The sequence below is a fragment of the Echiichthys vipera genome (assembly GCF_963691815.1).
Source record: "Echiichthys vipera genome assembly, chromosome: 16".
In the NCBI taxonomy this organism is placed as follows: domain Eukaryota; kingdom Metazoa; phylum Chordata; class Actinopteri; order Perciformes; family Trachinidae; genus Echiichthys; species Echiichthys vipera.
Window position 1 is genome coordinate 3980009 of NC_139841.1, and position 23668 is coordinate 4003676.

General features: G+C 41.4%; 1 protein-coding gene across 1 annotated transcript in view; it reads right to left on the reverse strand.

Annotated features, from left to right (window-relative positions):
* Positions 1 to 3066: 3066 nt before the first annotated feature.
* slc38a9 (solute carrier family 38 member 9) overlaps positions 3067 to 23668 on the reverse strand; it is a 31491-nt gene continuing 10889 nt past the window's right edge. Inside the window, exons 7-15 of the mRNA XM_083930052.1 lie at positions 19237 to 19407; positions 17600 to 17659; positions 13461 to 13670; positions 11652 to 11759; positions 11099 to 11205; positions 10684 to 10797; positions 6168 to 6316; positions 4355 to 4444; positions 3067 to 3757 (exon numbers count right to left, since the gene is read on the reverse strand). Coding sequence (XP_083786178.1) covers positions 3592 to 3757; positions 4355 to 4444; positions 6168 to 6316; positions 10684 to 10797; positions 11099 to 11205; positions 11652 to 11759; positions 13461 to 13670; positions 17600 to 17659; positions 19237 to 19407 — 1175 coding nt within the window. The 3' untranslated portion in view covers positions 3067 to 3591. The remainder of the gene's footprint in view (positions 3758 to 4354; positions 4445 to 6167; positions 6317 to 10683; positions 10798 to 11098; positions 11206 to 11651; positions 11760 to 13460; positions 13671 to 17599; positions 17660 to 19236; positions 19408 to 23668) is intronic.

Here is a 23668-nt window from a genome sequence, read left to right on the forward strand (position 1 = left end):
GTCCAACATGGTGGTGACTCAGCTCTGCGGGTGCATACAGATGTTTAATTGATGACCCAATGGAGCATCGCCTCTTGTAATTATAACCTATTTGCCTGTACTGAGGCCAGCAAAGACAACAACAATAATGTTTTGTGTCAGGCTGTCCTTCATCAAACCTGTGTTACTGAAAGGGGCTGGCAACACCCAGAAAGGCAGAGAGTCTACTCTTGCAGCTGTTTGTACTTTAAAGGAAATGGCCCATCAAACACTTCAAGCAGTCCATTCCAGTCACGGAATGCATCCTCACAGAAAATAACTAATTCAATTCAATTCAAGAAAGAATTGGATGCACCTGGCTCTGCTGGTGTGAGGAGATGAAGGGGAACAAACCAGGGAACAGCGTGGAGCTACAAGTAGACTGTCAATTACAATAAATGTAATGTGTGTGACCTATGTGCATTTGACATTTCTTTGGTTTATTGTTCTGTTGTACGGTGCTCAATATTGGTATTATGGTAATGGTAATTTTCCGCAGTCAATTTGCCAATTGGATTGTGTTGCTGAAATAATTGTAGCTAAGTGGTGGAATAGGTTAAATAAAATTCTGAGGACAACCAGACATTCAAAGTGGCGAGAATAGAGAATGACTTTAAACAGCTGTTTGTACCTGAGTGTGAAAGCACAAAGACAAAGCGTGCTCATAATGGTGTCGATGAGCTACAGGACCGCTCTTAGACACCCCACATCCCCACATCCCCACTGGAGAGGTGGGGATGGAACGCAGACCATTTCTTTCCATCTATCTAAACTTACCAATAGCTACCTGGCTATGATGCCAGCAGTATCCCAAGCAAGGTGTTGATTGTTAAGGACTATATACTTTGACTGGTTCATATATACTGTGACCACCAGGAGGCATCAATCAGAATGCATCAATCAGAATGCACTCCAGACAAGATGCTCCTTTTATTTATTAAAGATGTGTGTGGTTCTAGAAAAGAGATAATAGAAATAATTATACATATACAGTATATATATATACATATACATACATATATATATACAGTATATAAATAAATACAATAAAAGTGACAGTATTTCAGAATAAATCAAGGATGAATGAATATATATATATATATACAGTATATATATATATATATATATGTATATATATATATATATATATAGGTATATCTTCATATATATTCATATATATATTCATATTCATTCATACTTCTTGATTTATTCTGAAATACTGTCATTTTTATTGTTCATAATTTGTTCGAATATCAGCCGTGGCTGTACCTCTGCTGTACTAGCATGTTCTTTTAAATAACCAAGACACTTGGCCACTCTATTGTGAAAAAAAACAGTGATCAAAATCAGAGAACACTTTAAGATCCCTCCCAGTTATTGGTGTTAATCAGCAACTGGTGACAGTTGACTTCATTGTTGGACAAACCCTATTTATCTGCAGCTCTCCTGGTTACTTTGTAAGATGGAAGCTGCTCTAAGGAGACTGAAACCCTGAGACAGCAGGTTGTCCAGGTGAAGGCCAAAGGGATGACCCTCTCAGCCATCAGAGAGAGGTTGGGTGTTCACAGTCTGTGATTTCAAGAACATTCAAACTTTACAAGGACACAGATTCATTTAAGTCCCTCAAAAAGGCAGGTCCATGAGAGGACAGGATTAAGAGAAGACTCTCAACGGGGAATCGGTTCAACTCTGCAGCTGGAGTTGGTCTCCAGTTCAGTGCTGAACAGGACAAGGATCTGTCTCCGCACAAAGTGTCTCATTGTTTCAGACTTTTTGGACTGAAAGCCCACTCTGCAGTGACCAAACCTCTCATCAGCAGAAAGAATAAAAAGGCTAGACTTGCCTTTGCTGAGGAGCATGTTGTGTGGACAGAGGAGAACTGGTCCAGAGTGACTTCAGTGATGAGAGGACGTTCAGTTTATTTGGGTCTGATGGGAAACATTATGTTGGGCGTAGGACTGGGGAAAGACTGAACCCAGAGTGTGTAAAGAAGTCAGTTAACTCTGGAGGAGGAAGTGTCATGGTTTGAAAGATGTTTTCTGCAGCAGGAGTTGGGCCTCTTGTACAGCTACATAGCAGGTGAATGCAAATGTTTATGTGAACCTCCTTCAACAACATGCAACACCTTCACTGCAACCGTCTCCGAAATCAGCTGCAATTTTCATAAAAGACAATGTCCCCTGTCACACTGCAAAACATGTGAATCAGTTCCTTGAAGCTAAGAATATCAAAACAATGAAATGGCCAGAGTCCAGATCTAAACCCCATAGAGAATCTCTGGAAAATCCTTGGCAACAAAGTAATGTGTAAGAAACCCACTCCAGTTAGTGAACTGTGGAAGAGACTGAGTCAGAATGGACCAAGATCAAACCAGAGCAGTGTGAGAAACTAGTGATGTCCTGTGGGAGCAGATGTGCTGCAGTCATTCAAAGCTGTGGCCTCTACACTTCCTGTTCATTTTTCAATCCTAGAGAAGAAAACATTGTTGAAATCTTCTCTTCTGACACAATGAACACTTTTCTCTCATTTTGATCACTGTGTTTTAACAAAATGAAGGTGCTGCCTTGGTTATTTAAAAAAAAACCAACATGCTTGTATAGCAGTGGTTTAGCCACAGGAGATATTCTATCAAATTCTGAACAATAAAAAACAACATTTCAGAATAAATTAAGTATTAATACTGTGTCCACTTATTTTGATCTCCATTGTATGTTCAGTGTATGTATGTACATTGTGAAAGTGAGGTCTGATGCAGTGGCTTGAACCCCAAGACAAATTCCCCGGGATAGACTTTATTGCGGGACAATAAAGTCTATCTTATTGTTAAACTTTCTGGTACATACTGTTGACTCACTTATATTTCTTGTCATTCAGTTATCTGGGATTTGCACATTTATATTCACTATTCTTTCCTACTTTGTGCTGATGCATAACAAGTTCCCTCTGAATAAATAAAGTTAAATCCTATTTCACAATTTTATTAAAAGCAGGAACAAGAGGAAGAGAAAACTGAAGTTCTTTTCCACTGACATGGTTTATTTTCACGCACATATTCCCTTTGTCTATCCTATCATTAGTAAAATACAAGACATTAGATGCAGTACCTGGAAAATAGGCATCCTGTAAACTTGATAAACATGTACATCAACACTGCTCATTAAAATTAAAAGATTGTGCCGTTTCTTCAAATATATGCACACAACATGGCTTGCCTCAAAACAAAGACAGTTTACACAATCACGTTAGTAATATGTCATATAATTCCCTGGTGTCAGCGCGACATAAATCTATATGATCATAAAATCTAGCTGCAAAGCCTCAGGTGTAACAAATTTAAACCTGCAATTACATACAAGTTGTGAACGGAACATTGACATTTCACCTTTTCATAGTTGATCCGATGAACGTTTTAGCAAACAATTCCCTATTACCACATCCAGTAGTTACAGAGCAACATGATTATTGGATTCACAATAGGTACGGTTATGCACTCCATCATTTGACATCTGATTTGAGATTTCCATTCTGAGATCTCAGTCACATCTTTATAAGTGTCTGTGTCAGACTGCTTCTTTACATAAAGAACTGAGCCACCAAGTTGGCCATGCCCAGCAGGATGAGGAAACTGTGGAAGAGGGCTGATGGCCAGCGGAGCAGCCCTTGCCTTCTCAGGGAGATCATGTGGACTAAGGAAGGGAAGACGAACACTAAAGCCAATCCACATGTTGCTCCAGAAAACCTGCGCGGGGAGACATAGAGAAGATGTTCCACTTTATTATCTGGATGTCCTATCAGTATTGATGGTAAATGTAGTTGATTGACGCAATCCATTCCTCAGTGTGGCTATATTGACTGAGAAAGCTGGAGTTTATAGCTGCAGAATCTGTTGTTCTTCCTGAATCCACTGATGTGTCAGTGAGAGAGTCTGGGACAAAGAAGCACTACAGGCATCTATCTCAGCCCAGAGAACTAAACTACTCCTACTTACATATGACTAGTTAGTCTTATAGATATAATTTGGATTGTGGTATTAAAAATTAACAAGATAATAAAATAATAATAATGTTAAATTGAACATGATGCTGTGATATTGTCACACAGAAAACAGATAAAAAGGGAGCCATTTGAAAAGAGGTTGGGTCCATTGTTTAGACCCGTGCAGGCCACTGCAGTTCGTGGTCAACATAAGTTGTTTTCACACCACTTTGAAATGCAAAAATACTTTTGCAGACAGTTTCTATTATATAATGCGAATCATTTGGACTAATCATATTTGATGAATGAATAATGAGCTATCATACAGTGTACGTGAATAGAAAAACAAGTTTAAACATACCTTATGATGGATCCGATATTGGGATAAAACCTGGCCATCAGGACCCCAGCTCCAACAATTAAGATGTTCAGTCCCAGAACGTGGAAGAAACTAAAGAGAGACAATGTGAAATTCTATGATATGCTGCAGTCTTACTGCACAGGAGACTGAAAACACTGTTAAAGAGTTGATCTGTAAATAACAGTCATTACAAAAGAGGATTACAGTTTAAAGGGATTTTTGCCATGTAAAGAAATCTACAGAAAGTACACACACCTTTGAGGATGATATGACTAATGTGTCAGCAAACAGTTATATTTAGCCTTATTTTCACTTACAGCAGACACGGAGCAACATTTTTATTAATTTGGAATATTTGTGTCCAGCTGATTAATCTAATAACCCTTTCACACCAATGGCTTTAACCATAGGTGAACCAGGGTAGATTGTCTTGGACATTATTTGTCTGTCAGAACTTATTTTTCTTTTTTGGATGTTAGAGGCAGAATATCATTTCTGCAATTTTCTGCATTAGGGAAGGTTTTCACCGTACTCTACAGAGGAATTGTTGGGTCTATGTAAATCATAAATAAGTCATTGAGTGTGGTCTTTACCTACTCTGTAAAGTGTCCTGAGAAAACTTTTGTTATGATTTGGCTCTGTAAATAAAATTGAATTGAATTGCATTTTTGTTTTGCTTAAAGCAATTCTTACCTTTCTGGCACAAAGCACAGCACTTCAAAATTTTGAACATGACCAAGTCCGCCTCCCTCCAAAGTCCCGCCCTTTTCCCCCTGTCTGACCTGTGACGCTTCAAAACATTTTTTGTTTCAATCTGTTGTGGCTTTAGCTTTTTTGTTCTGAACAGAAATTATTTGATTTCAGGTGTTAAAGTGTTCAACATGACTATCTGATTAGATGATTTGGTAAAGTATATGATAATGACAGAGAACCATTCTGGCCCATATCAAACCACTGTCACCACAAGCTGGGCTACAGTCAGAATGAATAATTTCTTACTCATATTGAGAGGTAACGAAGGACCTACTCACGCTGTCCATTCGTACCGTACCCAAGCACACTTCACGGCTTAAGTCAAGTTCATTTGACCAGTGTGAGTTCAACTGTTCCATGTCTAGGCACGGCACACTTGCTGGCCACAGTCCGATTGTGAGAAGTGGGCTTTCGTAAAGCACAGATGCACATGTACGTACATGAGCATTGACAGGGTTCCTGATGTCTGTTTATATACGACTGTTCCCGGCGAGGGACATTTAAAAAGATGCAGCTGAAGGGTTTGTGGTGGTCTGATGTGGAGGTGGAGTGTTTACTGCAGATTTGGTCAGAGGAAAATTAAAAAAAAACATTCAGACATAATACCAAGGGGTCATGACATCTATAAGCATGAAGCATTTGAGCCAAGGCTCGGATCGTTTCAAGTAATGTGAGTACAAACGGGTCTGGGCCGCGGGGGAAGAGGGAGGGGGGACAATCACACTAAAGCACGGGGCACGGACCATCTGGCTGTGAGTGCGCCCTAACTGCCATTAAGTTTGAATTTCAGGCTAGGAATATTTTATGATTGATTACTGTTTATTCAAACATGTTTTCTCATAGTTCTGAATATTTTCACTGAAATTTTTGGAGATTTTTAATGAGACTCTCAACTGTGATATCATATCTACATTTTTAATACATGTTTCCAGTGGCTTTAAAGATGTTTGTTCAAATTTGAGGGCATTGTTGTAAAAAAGAAAGAAAAAAAAGAAAAAAGAAAGTAGTTCGTATGCAGATCTGCTTCCAGAGAAATAACAAGAACTTCAATGCAAATTACCTGGGATAATGATTGCCAAAGATTTGGCCCATCACCTGGACCCGCACCAAGTATCCCAGCAGGGGGTAGACTGTGATCATCTGGAACAACAGGAAGGTCCGAGCCACAAACACCATCACATCACTGCTGGGGAAGTTATCTAAGAAGTTCTGTAAGAGAGAAGAAAGTGGAGGGTTTTCAATGTGGGGTTTGTTTGACAAATCTTTAGGGGAGCTACAGACACAATTGATAATGATGTGACTTTAAAACCATGTCTGTTTTAGCAGTTTGTAGTTGTTCTCCAATCCTGATTTGTGTCGCAAATCCCTGTAATGCATTAAAATAAATGTTTCAAATACTTACGATGGCCCAATATTAACTCAACATTTGGCTTTCACTTTCATTGGGACAAAAAAAACATGTATTTCACATATCCTGAGAAATTAGAGCACATCCTTATAACTTGTAAAGTCTAACTATGTGGATTTGAATCCTCCTAAATGTCCCGCTCTTATGCCTCTTACTCTAAAAATGTTATGTTATGTTATGTGCTGTGCATGTGAAAGTATCGTAAATGTTTTATCTCAACTACAACTTCTTGTCAATAGTCAAACTGTTTTAAGAGCTTTTGAGTCATTAGCATGATCCAGATCCAACCAAGACACAAAGGTAATCCATTTTACTGATTAATCAAAGTTATGATTTTTAGTACCTAAATCTTGTCTGGTAATGCTAGAGAATGGACAGAAAAAGAGTTAATATCCAGTGAATGGCAGTGCTGTGGGTGACAAGGCCTTGTTGAGGGTAGAAGTCAGAGGAAAATGAGAAGACTGGTTCAAACTGATAGAAATTAAACAATAACTTTAGGTTATTTACATAACCCCGGTTCTCTGAGTAATATGAGTGAGATGTCTCACTATGGGATGCACGCCTCGCTGCAGCCCTCAGAAGCATTTATCTCATTAGGCCAATCCTGATTGGCTGGTGAACGGTGCCCGTCCGTCACAGGTAGTCCCACCTACCTTAAACAGCTTATGCGGACGGCACCCACTCATTCAAGATAAGCACCTCTTCTCACACGCCCAAGCAAGAAGGGTTGTCTGGTGAGACATCTTACTCATTACATAACCGGGGTTGCTCCCGTAATGCCAGACAGGCTTATCTAGCGTCCACAGACCCACAGGGAAAGGCACTCTGTTCCAATCAGGACAGCAAAACGCACGGCGCGGAGATGTCCAGCCTATAGAAACGGACAAAAGTGAGAGGCGAGGACCAGCTCCCTGCAGCACAAATGTCCTGGACAGAAACTACCCTGAATAAGGCCAAGGATGCGGCCAAGCCCCGAGTAGAGTGCGCCCGCAGGCCTGCAGGTAGCTGCAGATCCTGATACGTATAGGCCAAAGCAATTGCCTCCACGACCCAGTGGGACAGGCGCTGCTTTGTGATAGGTTTCCCTTTATGAGGATTAGCCCAGGAGACAAACAGCTGATCGCTCCTCCTGAAACCCTTAGTTCTATCCATGTAAGTACGCACTGCATGGACCTGACATAACGCATGCCACTGCTGCCCTCCTGGTGAGGCAGCAAAAGCCACAAGGTCAATAGGAGGACATGAGCCCACCACCTTAGGTACAAAAGCCGGGTTGGGCTTCAAAATTATCCTCTCATCCCCCGGGAAAAGCTGAGTGCATGACGGATGCGACGAAAGCGCATGGATGTCACTAACCCGTTAAGCCGAAGCCAGAGCCAGTAACAACACTGTCTTGAGAGACATGTGCTTCAAGTCTGCACCCTCCATTGGCTCAAACTTGGTGCCCTTAAGCCCCTCTAGAACCACAGCCAGATCCCATGGTGGCACCAATGGTCTGGATAAGGGCAGAAGCCTGCGCGCCCCCTTCATAAAACGACATCTAGCGGGCGCTGGCTCGCTGTTTGCCTGCCAAACCCCACGTGACATGCGGCGATAGCCATCAGGTACACTTTTACCAAGGAGAAGGATTTTTGTTTGTCAATCAGACAAACCCCAGGCGTTCTGGATGCTGCCATGGCTGCGCGCACAGTAACAGATAAATCTCTGCCAGCCAATGAGAGCTATCAAAATCAGCGTGTGGCCGTGGTCCCTTACTCTGGATAAAGTGGGGGGTAGCAAGGCCAGGGGAAGGAACACGTGAAGGCATGCGCTAGTGTGTTCATGCCGAGGGGAGCAACCATGCTGCGCAGAGAGTAAAACAGCGCGCACTGCGCATTTCCTCTCAATGCGAACAGGTCCACCGCGGCTCGCCCACAATGGGCCCAGATCTGTTCTACAGTCTCTGGGTGCAGAGTCCACTCCCTGTATATTGGCGCTCCCCTGGACAACAGGTCCGCACCCGTGTTCAGAGCTCTTGGGACGTAGGTCGCTCTCAGGGAGAGGAGACAACCACAGCTCCAGCGGGTCAGTCTGCGTGCCTGCATTTGCAACTGACAAGAGCGTAACCCCCCTTGACTGTTGATATACGCCACCGTCGTAGTATTGTCCGTACTCACCAGGACATGAGACAGAAGGGAAGAGTTTCAGTGATAGGAACACCACTGAAAGATCCAGAAAATTTATGTGAGAGCGCTGGAGGCCAACATCACAGCGGCCCCTCACCGACCGGCCCTCGTGGATTCCTCCCCACCCTGTCAGGCTGGCGTCCGTAGTGACCACCTTCCTTGAAAGGACTGGGCCCGTGGTTACCCAGAACTGGAATTCCCTCATGCGGAGGCGACCGAGACGGACTACGAGAATGGCGCCATAAGTCCGAGTAATCGTAGACTGATTTCAACTGAAGAAGATTTGCCTGGATGGAAAAACGCGAGACATGCCCTGAAAGCTTTCACTCGTTCCACCGAGAGTCGAGGGATAATCCCAGAAAGATTATTTCCTGTGTCGGGGACAGCATGCTCTTTTCCGCGTTTATCACAAAACCCAGATCGAATAGGTGTCGTGTGAGAATACGCGTGGCCTCCTACCTCGATTGTGCCAAAGATATAAGATCCTGATATGTGGCCAAGTGGATGCCCTGCCATCTCAGCGGGGCCACCGCCGCTTCCCTGCACCGTACGAACACCTTCAGGCTTAAAGACAGACCGAATGGGAGCACGCGGTACTCTTAAGTTCCCCGCAAAGCGAACCTTAGATACTTTCTGTAGGGAGGATAGATCGGAAAGTGGAAATACGCATCTCTTAGATCAACAGAAGTGAACCAATCGTTCTGTCGCACCAGGCACAGCAGGGATGAGTGTGTAAGCATCCTGTACTTGTATTTCCTAAGATATCTGTTCAGAGCACGTAGATCCAGGGTAGGGCGAATACCATCTCTTGGTGGAATACTGACATGACCCTCGGGTGGTGCTGGGCACTTTGGCCCGGGGGTCATGTCAGAACAGCGCAGCGACAGGGACCTAGCCGCCCCCGCCCTAGGGAAAGCCGTGGCTTTCACTGGGGGGAGACAGTGGGTTTATTTAAACGGCTTAGTCTCCGGTGACGCCACCGCAGTGACCCCCACCTACTCTCTAGCCTGGGAAAGTTGTCTGAGGAGACTTTTCTTGGTGAACACCGCACAGTGTGGACACGAGCTGGGGACATCGACAGCTGCCAGGGCATGTTCCAGCCTCAGGCAGCACGAGCAGATCTGGTGTGGACCCATGCTTGTTATCTCATTCCCGCAGCGACAGAGTCTAGCTCCAAAGTCTCCGTGCCCTCTGGTTTGAGTGGTATTAGCCTCCATCCTGCGCAAGTCGAGGCAGTTAGCTGGTGTGCTAACTGTGAAAAACAGAGAGATAAGCTGGTGTGCTAATGCTCGGCAATCAAGCAGCCGTGGTGAGGCGTGGAGAGCAGTGCTGACCAAACCGTGGAGGGGCAGGAAAGCACAGAGTTTAATCTGATGTGACCGACGAAGCAGAAAGAAAAAATATATCCAAGCAGACTGGTTTCTTGAACATGACAATGAGTTCACTGGACTCAATGGCCTCCACAGTCACCAGATCTCAATCAAATAGAGCAGCTTGGGTGGAATGGAAGATTTTCATCATGGGTGGCCAGTCATCAATGCAGCAACTGCATGATGCTATCATGTCAATATGGTCTGGAATTACAGCACCGTGTTAAATCTATGTAATGAAGAACTAAGACAGTTCTTTAGGCAAAGTGGGTCCAACCCTGTACCTTTACAAATTAAAACATTTATTTGGATAAGCCCCTTGAGATGCACCATCTCATTTGAGGGGGCCGAGACATACGTCACATAATACACAACAAAGACCAATAGTACTAGCAAGGTGTACCTAATAAAGTTGAGTGTATATTGGACAACAAAACACTGGAAAGAAAGAACTTTTCTTCTCTGCCTCAAACAGAAGTAAGATGTCGAAACAGTGGCACTGTTGGATCTCAATCTGCATCAAAAATTAATCAAGATATATTTTATATTGAACTTTATATGGTCAAAACATAAATAAACAACAAAACACTGAACAAAAAAAGAGAGATAAGATAACTGAAGTGCAAATCTTACTGGTTCAATGCAGTCTTTGAAGAGAGGAGGCGAGGGAAAGGCAGCAAAGATCAACACTCCCACATACAGATAAGTCAGCCCTACTAGAAGATAAGCCACGGACAGGTCCCGCACCTGAATAACACCAAAACATATTCAATTTAGCGTCAGCATCACTTTACTACATTTTCTGAGGTCATTCTTCTGACTAAATGTAGTTTATAAGTGTGTTTTTAAGTGTGTCATCTTAAGTAAATCAGTGTGTGTGTGTGTGTGTGTGTGTGTGTGTGTGTGTGTGTGTGTGTGTGTGTGTGTGTGTGTGTGTGTGTGTGTGTGTGTGTGTGTGTGTGTGTGTGTGTGTGTGTGTGTGTGTGTGTGTGTGTGTGTGTGTGTGTGTGTGTGTATTTGGGCAGGAGCATGGGTGAATGAGGCTCACGTTGTTCTCTTGGTGCTTGTTGCTCTTCATTAATGTGATGATGCAGTTGTGAATGAAGAAGGCCAGAGTGAGGACCCCGGTGAACTGAGGGAAGATCAGTCTGAACTCTGAAAGAACCAAGAATAAGATTGTTAGTATACATTATTGGTCCCTTAGTGGTTGCAACATTTATAACTTCCTACAGTCTAAAGGGTTTATCTCTTTGGGAGCATGAATGTGTTCAAATTTCATAGCATTATATGGTCAGGCCGGCACTGGAGGTAAGCTAATGGCGGGCCAAGAACAGAAAAGGTTCACCCTTACAGTACAATTTAATGCCATTTTGCTGAATAATTTTGATAAACATAAAATATATAGCAACACTGTCTAAAATGACCTTAAACACCCACCAGTACCAGTGTCACACGAAGGACCATTACAACCTTAACTTCAAGCAGGAATCAAAATCCTCATATATAATTGGACTACAGTTATCTAGACTGTGTGTCCTAGATTCATGTGAGTTGCTGTTAAAAGATACATAAAGAAGCATTAAAATCTGCAGGAGGTTTACCTGGAACATAGAATTTGGTTGTGTCAAACCAGTGGAACTCTAGGTGGAAGCCAAGGCGGGCAGCTTTAATAGTGACCAACGCAATCAGGTAGACCACTGATATGGTACCTGGACAGGATGAAAGAATGCAACAATGAATGGATGGATGGATGAATGATGCAGCAGCACACAGCATATTCAAGGTAAACCAGCAGCCTAACCCTGAACTCTGAGCTGAGTAACCCTGAGATAGGATAGTGGGTAACAGAACAGCCGATCAGTCAACAGTCTTTTTTTAAAAAAAAACATTTTTTTAAAAAGACAGAGCCTCCATTTGAATGTGTGTACAAGCACTATTCACATTTATCTAGAGAATAGCAGCAGTGAAAGTTGCAGCGGAGTTAGCAAGTTAAAGTAAAAATCTAAAAAAGAGAAAAGATTTTCATGTAAATTAAAGTCTGTTTAGTCACTATGGCTGAAGAAGGTAACACACTGATGATGGAGGAGACATTGACCACAGTAGCTCACTGAATGAGTATATGTAAGTATTGCTGAACTTCTTATCAAAATGACAATAGTTTGTTTTGCTGCCCCCAGGGACTTGTAGCATTAAACTGCATTTGCCATTAGTAAACAGGGTCAACCAAATCAATCTACACTGAAATGTTAAAGTGGACCTATTATACTCTTTTTCAGGTTCATGCATGTATTTTGTGTTTCTACTAGAACATATTTACATGCCTTAATGTTAAAAAAAAACACTTCAGTTTTCTTATAGTGCTCATGATGATCTTATTTGAAAATCCTTGAGGCTTAAATGTCAGAACGCCAACAAAGTAGAAAAAAACTGTGTGAAAGAAGGTGTTGACAGCAGTCTGTGTCCTGAGCAGATCTGCTCATGGGGGTTAGACTGGTTACCCAACAACACGTTTACCTCATTATTATTATGAAACTTTGGTCACAGTTAGTATGAACAGCGGACATTATAATAAGATATATATGACAGAAACTAGGGAAGAGCATAATAGGAAGGTGACATTTCCTCAATAAATGTGGTGGAATCATATAAACATGCAGTTGTGGTCTAAAGTTTACATACAGTTGTGAAGAAACATGCATGTCATGGCAGTCTGTCACAAAAACATTCATGAAGTTTGGTTCTTTTATGAATTTACTATGGGTCTTCTGAAAATGTGAAAAATTCTGCAGGGTCAAAAATACACATACAGCACTTTGAATTAACAATTGTGGTGATGTAGAAAGTTGTTTTATTTGCTTTGTGGCATGGCCTCTTAATGTCCTATGAGTGATTATGATTGCCTACAGCTGGTGACTTCCATTTAAATAGGGCTTGTTTGACACACTCACTAGACTGAGCCAGAAAAACTTTACAATGGAAAGTCTGAAGAGCTCAGCAAGGATCTGAAAAAGCGCGTTATTGAATGGAACAAGTCAGGAAAGTCACTTGGAGCCATTTCAAAGCAGCAACAGGTCCAAAGATCAAATTTGCAAACCACTGTTTGTAAGTACAAAGTGAATGGCACAGTTTTGTTACTGCAACGATCAGGAGTAAGAATGATTTTAAAAACTATACATTTACTAGTTATCATTGTAGTTGTTGTCGTACGGACAGCCCTTTAATCTCAAAGACAACCAAAGGTCACTGCTGATGTATCAAAACGTAACTGTGAACTCTGTTGAGTTTTCAAATATCAGTGAAACAACGGTTATTCGGAAAGAAATTCTGCTGGTACAACGTCAATGCTTTTTTCAAGAAAGGCAATGACTCACAAATACTGCACCTTACTCCTCATATCATCACTATCTTACCCAAGAATGTGAACCTCGCAAAGAAGGAGGCTGAGCGGAAGCAGAGCAGCGGCAGCAGTAGGATGATGAGGTAGAGGGGGATGGTGTTGGTTTTGCTCCACCAGTGTTCGAAAGAGCTGCCATCAGAAGTTTCATTTCCACTGTTACTGAGGTAAAGTGAGCTGATGGTGTAGTTCCCTCCGGGGTCAGTGTTTGGGTATGGACAGATGACTGGTGAACAAATCAAGAAAGGAATTATCAGAAGGACAGTCAGTTTGTTAACCAAAATAAAAGATTCAGGAAATAGCAAGTCATTTTTTAGAATATGAAGTGTGCAGTCCAGAAATGGGGGCACATCAAACATACACAATTAAGCATTAAGCTACATCTAACTATCAAGCAAGGAATCTCTGTTAGTGTGTCTGTAATTCACATAGCTCGAGAACCATCCATCCAATCTACAGTGCCTATAGAAAGTTCTGATGCCCTTTTGAAAGTCACTTTTTTTGTTTTACAGTCTGAAATGATAATACATGTTTTTCCAGCATGATTTACACATTTTGCCTTACAACATTCAAGTGAAATAGCCTTTTCCAAAATTTCTGAAAATTAATAAAAAAGTGAAAAACTAGAATAGCAGTGTTGTAAAAGTGCTGAGTCCCCAGATGTAATCCTTTGTGGAGGCACCTTTTTCTTTAATTACAGCATCAGTCTGTTTGGATCTGTCTCTACCAGCTACGTGCACCTAGAGTGGAAATATTTCCCCATTCTTCCTGCAGAACTGTTGGAGTTCAGTCACATTCTGTGGTGAGCGCTGATGGACTGCACTCTTTAGGTCCATCCACAGATGTTCTATAGGATTCAGGTCTGGGCTCTGACTGGACCACTCTAGGACCTTCACCTTCCTGTCCTTTAGCCACTCTGTTGTTATTATGGAGGTGTGTTTTGGGTCGTTGTCATGCTGAAGGTGAACCACCCGCCCATTTTCAAGTGTCTAACAGAGGGACCCTCAAGAGTTTGGGTGGACTTGGCAGCATCCATGTTCCCTTCAGTCCTGACCAAGTGCCCAGTCCCTGCTGAAGAGATAATGCTGCCACCCCCATGCTCCATTGATGCTGTGTTTTGGGTGGTGTGCTGTGTTTGGTTTCTGATGAACATAGAGTTTAGAGTTCAGCCCAAAAAGTTCAGTTTTGGTCTCACCTGACCGTATAACCTTTAACACATGGCATCAGAATCTTCAGTATGTTTTTTTTATGAGACTCAGTGTGACATTTTTTCACAAGAGGCTTCTTTCTCTCCACCCTGCCAAACATGTAGACAACCCTCTTCCATTAAGACTTGGAACTCCTTCAAGGTCACCATGGGCCTCTTGGCAGCTTCCCTGATCAATCTTTTCCTGGCTCAGTCTCCAGTTTGGAGGGGCGGCCTGATCTAGGCCAGGTCTGGGTGGATCCATATGCCTCCACTGCTGGACAATACTCTGAACGGTCCTCAGAGAGTTAGTTTAAGCCTTTGAAATCTGTTTATATCCTTCTCCTAACTTGTTCCTATAATGGTTATTCTAAAAGGGACTCATCACTTTTCCAACACTGCTATTCTAGTTTTTCATTATTTATTCATTTTCAGAAATTTTGAAAAAAAATATTTCACTTGAATGTTGTAAGGCAAAATGTGTAAATAACGCTGGGAAATTTTTTTATGTATTATCATTTCAGGCTGCAAAATAGAAAAGTGACCATTTCAAAAGGGTATCATGACTTTCTATAGGCACTGTACTATATTTCCAACTAAGCGAGTGTAGTGCTGGGGGCCCAGTCATGTGCTTTGTTTCGTAGGTGGTGCAATTTGAACAGAGCCTTTAAACCCACTGCAGGGAATGCGCTGGCGACACTGTTTGCGGGGCCATGCTAATCTTCTCTATATCTTTCCCAGTTTAGTACATGTAAAGTGACATGAAGCTTTTAAAAGAGCACCAGAAAGAACCCCCGAGTGCTGATGAAGATTTTTTTGTGTAAAGTCAAATTAACAACACTAGGCTATATTTTAAAAATACTAAAGGTCCTGCATTCAGAATCCTACAAAATCCACAAAAGCAATAACACCAAAATATACTTGAAATACTATAAGTTGCAAAGTAATTACAGCGGTCAAATAAAGTGTAGTAAAAAGTTGAATATTTCCTTTCAGTTGAAATGGAGTACAAGTATAAAGTAGCAGAAAATAGAAATACTGAAGTAAATTACAAGAAGGTCTACCTCAAAATTGTACGTAAATTAGTAAAGTAAGTAAATGTACTTACAACTGTTACAAATGTTACATTCAACCATTAGTCAGAATGTTCGCAGGAGCAGGCGGGAGGAGAACACACACACATTGTAGCACACTCACAATTTCCGATCCAAGCATCAGCTATGTTACTTTAAGAATTTGTGATTTTGTTCATGGAAATAGCATGGTCCCAAGTATCTGTTAGCAAATAATGTGTATACTCTAGCATTGCTGGGAGGGTGCAACTTCACTCAAAAATATAAACGCAACACTTGCTCCAGCTAAAATCAAAGATCTAAGACTTTTTCTGTGCACACAAAAGTCCTATTTCTCTCCAATTCTGTTCACAAATGCTGAGATAATACATCCACCTGACAGGTGTGGGACATCAGGGTGCTAATAAGACTGCATGATTATTGAACAGGTGGGCCTTAAGGTGCCTTCAGACCGGAGCAATTACATACAAAGTTAACGTAAAGATGCAATTTCAAGGCGGGCAGTGTGTTACTCACGTTACGTTTCTATCACGTCCAACAGGCAAGTTGAAAATATTGAACTTTTCAGGCGATTGGCGTGGCGCTGTGGTGCGTCAGCCAATCAGTATTGAGATTGCGGTAAGCGTCCTAGTAAAGTTCTCTGTGATAACATCCAGGCAAGACTAGTACTAAGAGGCTAAGTCACCAATCAAAGATTGTGGTGCTTTGGGGGTATTACGCGCTTTAAAATCTGGTCGTCAATTGCCATGATGCTCAATAGGTGGAGCACAAGAGAACAGCTCCATTGCGCATGTGGCATACCCCAAAGCACCACCATCTTTGATTTGTGGTCTCGATAAAGGGGGCTACTTTTGCCTTGTCTGCCTCGGACTTTCTGTTGGTCAAGCAGCACGTTATTCACATTTCATTGCATCTGCATCTGGTCTGAATGCACCTTTAGGCTGATGATAATAAAAGGCCACTAATGTGCAGTTTTATCGCAGCACAATGCCACAGATGTCTCATGTTTTAAGGGAATGTGCAGTAGGCATGCTGACTGCAGAAATGTCCACCAGAGTACATCCAACCGGCCTCACTATAGCAGGATAGCAGGACCTCCACATCCAACATCTCCACCTGCAAAATCATCTGACACCAGCCATCCGGACAGCTGATGCAACAACCAGTGTGCATTACCAAAGAATTTCTGTACAAACTGTCAGTTTGGTTCTTTTATGAATTTACTATGGGTCTTCTGAAAATGTGAAAAATTCTGATGGGTCAAAAATACACATACAGCACTTTGAATTAACAATTGTGGTGATGTAGAAAGTTGTTTTATTTGCTTTGTGGCATGGCCTCTTAATGTCCTATGAGTGATTATGATTGCCTACAGCTGGTGACTTCTTTCAGCCCATTTAAATAGGGCTTGTTTGACACACTCACTAGACTGAGCCAGAAACGTTACAATGGGAAAGTCTGAAGAGCTCAGCAAGGATCTGAAAAAGCGCATCATTGAATTGACAGCTGTTGCAACAACCGGTGTGCATAACCAAAGAATTTCGGTACCAACTGTCAGAAACCGCCTCAAGGAAGCTCATCTGCACGCTTGTCGATACCACAAGTGCGTCAGTACCAATTTTTATGATAATTTTTAGAAAAAACTTGATTCATTACGAAAAGAGTATTGAATAGTCTGTCCCTAGAAAAAGACCTTAAACTGTACAGTCAAAGTTTGTTTACTGACACATTCTGTTCCTGTCTTTATTCATCTGTCTGTAAAAGACAATTTAGACCAAGCCTTTGTCAAGTGAGTCAGACATTTACCACCAAACTCTCACAATGTGACTACTGATAAACCTCCCCCACATCCCCCATCTACAATAGAGTTAAAGTTGAATAGCATAAGTGCCTTACCTTTATCTGAGCCATTGGTTCCAAACTCTGAATCTGAGATGCTGATATTGTGAGCATAGTCTGTAGACAGGAGAGGAATCCATCAGATCATAGCAAAAGCAAATAATTCCCCATCTTTCAGCACAAATTAAACATTATCTACAAGTAGGTGTTTTGATGCATTATCCCAACAGTGCTATTAATTCACGTTCTGGACAGACAAAGCCACCCATCTATACTCCCTACCACCATATTGCTCTGTATTTGGTATTTGGTAGAGAACATCAGTGCAGAATTTGAAAGGTCAAAAAAGGTTTGGACTCTTAAAGATCTCAATTCTGTTACATTATACATTATATTTGCAGAACAGATAAATGTGTAGCTGTAGTGAATTTGTTCACATAAACTAGTTGGCAAACACAAATATTTTGAAAATACCCAGTTATACTGTCATTGTTCCTTGCCTTGATAGGTATCTCTCAATTTAAAAAAGGGACAAAAAATAATGAACATTATTATCACATCAAGCTTCATCTCACTCCAAGGTAGCTTATGAGTGAGAATTTCAAGAATTTTGCTTAATTTTGTGCCGTGGAGAACAAACCTTATCTTTGCCAGTGTAATTATGGCTAAATGTTACAAAGCCATACAGGATATATGCATACATGTTGCACAGCATCAGGTAATCTAAAGCACAAATCAGATGCATTGTACAAATAGAAGCCAGAGAGTGCCAAGTGTTTTGATGCATGTTGACACCACTGATGAGTGTTGCCTTTTAAGTGCTGAGCTGTCTTTGTTTGAATAATCTACCAAGGAGCTACATCATTATGTGATAACATAGACTGTAATAAGTAATGGTCGGAACAACTCTGACATCACCTATTGATTTGTGGACAAGTTTGGAACTTACCTGTCAACATCTATTTTTTAATTTCTCTTTTTCTCGTTAAGGTCAAAAGTGAGGAGCGCTAAGACGCTGTTGTTTAAATTGTGCTGTGCTAAGCAAAACAGGGTAACTTTTACTAATTTTCTACCGGCTGATGTAAGTTATCAGGTGGACTGCCGGCAGATGCCCAGGGGGGGGCCCAAATACTGGCGCCATATACTGTATATGCATATACAGCAGTGACAAAGCCAGTTGAAAATTGGGAGTGTCCCTCAAGTAACCATCCAACACTAGCGCAAGCTGCAACTACCGAATGCTGATGGAACCATTTTTTGGCAAACAAAATTTTAAAAACAAGTTCACAGGAATTTAAATGTAAACATCGCCGTGAATGTGAATCACCAGGCCTCTATCCTGATTGACAGGTGGCCATGTAGGCCCGCTTTACAGCATAGCATGCTTTTTGGTCTATTTAACTTTAAATGGGACTGTTATTTACTAAATGAACATTGTGCTATATTAAAGACTTAAAACTAGCGATTGAGAGCATTAACTCATCAGGAAAATGTTTACTGAGGTAATTCATGAAGTGAACAGTAGGCCCTTCGTTTACGAGCCAGAGGAGTCATCCTTTGCTGGAACTTGGAAAGAATGCAGGTTTAAGGATTGTATTGGCTTCACTTTTCAGGTCCGGAAGCTAAATCCATTATTTCTTACACTCTATGTGTGGTACCTTTTTTCTGGTTATGACAAGAGCACTGGGACTTACTGTTGATAAACTGTCCAGTGTTGAAGAGGAAATTGGACATGAGGACCCAGTAAACCACCATGGCTCCAATAAGTGACACCATCGAGAAGACCAAACTGGACCACTGGCCAAACTTGCCAAAGTAGTATCTACAAACATCAGGGAACTCCCAGTCGGATGTGTCCACGTAGGCTGGACAGAACAAAGAGAATAAATAGATACATGTGGAATTATTTCCAAATTTTGTAAAGCGGAATATTTTGGTGTTGGCGATCATGCCTTTAAGATATTTTACAGCCAACTCATCCACAATCAAAGATCGAGTCCCAGACATTAGCTCTCCGAATTACCAGTCCTTACCCTGCTCTGTATGGATGAGAGGATATTCAGGTCATAGGTAGGTACAATAGGGCCAAGCATGTGGGCTTCAAGGTGCATTACTGAGAAAAAACCCATCAGTGAGCTAAAATTCTATTAAGTGAGCCTTTTTATAAATGCAGCAGCTATGGCACTGTGCTCCTGTTGAATAATTGTTCATTTGTGGCAGCTCTGATTTGCATCTCTGGCTGCTGTCTTATCAACTGCCTCCTCATGGATGGCTGGATTCAGTATTTTGAGCCATTCACCATACCAGACAGAGAGGAAAAAAACTGTGCAAACTTTAAAATATTTATAACTGCAGCCATAAAGCAGCACTGTCTACGAGATCTCTAAGCCTCTCTGCTGAGGAACACTGATATTCAGACACTTTTACTGAGCCACAGCAGAGAAATTCGGATGATGCTGAAGAACAACAGAAACAACAGAGGTAAATACAAATAGGTATAGAAAGTAACACAAATAAATAAGATGTCGATACATTCACACATTCACGCATCCGCACATTGGCCCTCATTTATCAAACGAACGTACGGCAGAAAAACGTGCGTATGACCATTTCCTGGCAAACTTCGGTATTTATCAATTTGGACGTGACCGGGAGCTACGATCAAATCTCAAGTCTGGTCTGAGGTCGTGTACGCTAATTTGAGCCTGTGTATTTGCGGTGCAGCACAGAAAAATCTGGCTGAAAATAATGAACAAACCTCAGCTGTCATTAAGCATAAGCAGTCACATATTAAGAACAGATCAAAACGGATTCTTAAAACGAATAAAAAAAAAAAAATTGTGGTTGGAGCAATTGATTGTACTCATGTGTGTCTGAAGGCACCATCCATGAATGATTACGCATTCATCAATCGTCAAAAACTACCACTCGATAAATGTACAGGTGATGTGTGATGCCAAGCTGTCGCTTTTAAACGTGGTGGCCGGGGACACACACGATTCTCGGCTCCAGCCCCCCGCGACCCCGACATTGAATGAATGAATGAATGTGTTGGCGCGTGGCTGCAGCAAGATGCACTGCAGAGCCAAACTCATCTCCTCGGTTGGTGGCTACCCTCGATAAATTGCATTAAATCAAACAAGGTATCAGATGATTAACATCTTGGTATGGTTCTAGGTGACAAAGGTATTCTCTTACGGAATACCTAATAACCCGCTGGCAAACCCCGTTACAGAGCAAGAGTGCCGGTGTCGTGCCGTATTCAGCACCCCTGCTGTGAAATGCACCCCCTCGCATTATAGGTGATATTCTGGATCAGAAGGCTGTTGTTTCCACCTAAAGGAGTAGTTTATATACAGGTAACCCACAACGGTCAGACCATTGGTTACTTACAGTCTTTAAACCATTTTAAAGAGTTTAAAATCACAAACTTGGATGATAGCGAACACAAAACACCTTTTTGTATGTTCTGTGGAAATATGCTGCAGCCATAATTACAAAATGAATGAAATGGATCTTTTGAGCAAGTTGAATGTATTTGACTCAGCGTTTCCTAAATATAATCCCAGCTTTTCTTGCAATTCATATGTTCAAAGGTGTGTCCTTTTAATTGGGTTACACCTGTCCAACAGTGCGCACAGACGCACTCGGGTCACAGTGCAGCGCTGCTTCGGGTTGACTGCCTCCGTTATTCTTTTCCATACAGCGTTTTTATGGGCCTCCTTTATTCCACTCTTAAGACTACCAAAAAGCACATCTTTATTTTGCTCCATCTCGGATGTCAGGATGCCGATCTGTGTGTCGGAAAGTTTATTTTCTAACCTGCGTTCCGTCTCTCCGTGTTTGACCTCAGTGGGCGAGGCCTCCGAACCAGGAATATTTAGGGGCGTAACATGTTAAAGACCGATCGACTTCAGCCGCTGCATTTATCAAGGCCCACTCATTCGTACGCTGAGATTGGTCAGATACGAATGTTTCATAAATCACACGTGGGTCCTTTCCTACGACCAATTCTGCATTCAGATCTGCGCCCGTTTTCACGCAAGATTGATAAATGAGGCCCACTGCATACATGATACACTGCCCTTGTGGACTTGCTTATGTTAGAAAACCACAAGAAGACCTAAACAACGGATAAGTAAACACAAAAAAAAACACTATTTTCAGAAAGAATCAGGATTATCCAATAGCAGTGCATTTTAATGACGCGCATCATAAAATCTTTTGACTGTGCTTCTGTGAGATTGAACAGGTCCCCGTTCCTCCCAGGAGTGCAGACCATGACAAAAATGCTCAAGCAGCATGAGTCTGACTGGATACACACCTGAAAGACACTGACCCCTAATGGACTCAATGATGAATTGCTTTTTAATGCTTTCCTGTGAAGCTGATATTGTATGAGTGGATATTTGCAATTTTCAGTATATTTTCACACCTAGTTAATTTTTATCCTTGCTGAGTTCTAGCTAATCTAGGATAAATATGGATTACGCATATATATAACCGTATAAAGTCAAATGAAGTTAGGACATTGTGTAAAACAGAAATAAAAACAGAAAACAATTATTTGCCAATCCTTTTCAATATAATAATTCAATTCAATTAAATTTTATTTATAGTGCCAAATCATAACAAAAGTGTGTTATGGCCAAATAGAAGCCAGAGAGTGCCAAGTGTTTACTACAAAGACAAGATATTTATTGTTTAAACTGATAAACCTTGTTGTTTTTTTGCAAATATTCACTCATTTTGAATTTAATGTCTGCGAGATGTTCCAAAAAGCTCTATTGGAAACAGGTGAGTTTCATGATTGGGGATAAAAGGAGCATCTTTGTGAACAACTGTTTGAGCAAATAGTCCAACAGCTTAAGAAGAACGTTTCTCAACGCTGCCATCCAAGCACTGTCTTTTTCAGGGACGTCCCTGCTTATTCAGCAAGACAATGCCAAGCCACATTCTGCACGTGTTCCAACAGCGTGGCTTCGTATTAAAAGAGTACAGGTAATAGACTGACCTGCTGCAGTCCACACCTGTCTCCCATTGAAAATGGGTGGAGCTTTATGAAGCAAAAATACAACAACGGAGACCTGGACTGTTGAGCAACTGAAGTCGAACATCGAGCAAGAATGGGAAAGAATTCCACCTACAACCTTAAAAGGAAAGGTGATACAGTGGTAAACATGCACCTGTCCCAGTTTTTTTTGGAACGTGTGGCAGGCATCAATAAATATGTCTTTGTATTCAATTGAATATAAGTTGAAAAGGATTTGCAGATCATTGTATTCTGTTGTTATTTATGTTTTTACACAACATGCTAATAACTTCATTGGAATTGGGGTTGTACACTGGAGATCAAAATGGAAATAAAAATGATAAATACTTGATTATTCTGAAATACTGATATTTTTATATTGTTCAGAATTTGATAGAATATCAGCTGTGGCTATACCACTGCTGTACTAACATGTTTTTTTTAATAACCAAGGCAGCACTTTTATTTTGTTAAAACACAGTGAGCAAAATTTATTTTCTTCTCTAGGATTCAAAAATGAACAGGAAGTGTAGAGGCCACAGCTTTGAATGACTTCAGCACATCTGCACCCACAGGACATCACTAGTTTCTCACGCTGCTCTGGTTTGATCTGCGTCCATTCTGACTCAGTCTCTTCCACAGTTCACTAACTGGACTGGGTTTCTTACACATTTCTTTGTTACCAAGGATTTTCCAGAGATTCTCTATGGGGTTTAGATCTGGACTCTGGCCATTTCATTGTTTTAATATTCTGAGCTTCAAGGAACAGATTCACCTGTTTTGCAGTGTGACAGGGGACATTGTCTTGTATGGAAATTTCAGCTGATTTGGAGACAGTCGCAGTGAAGGTGTTGCATGTTGGTGAAAGAGGTTCACATAAACATTTACATTCACTCTGCCATGTAGCTGTACAAGAGGCCCAACTCTTGCTGCAGAAAAACATCCCCAAACCATGACATGATAATACTAAAGTTCAATTTATTTGGGTCTGATGGGAAGCATTATGTTCAGCGTCAGACTGGGAACGACTGAACCCAAAGAGTCTAAAGAAGTAAGTCAAATTTGAAAAAGGAAGTGTCTGATTCTCGATCTAA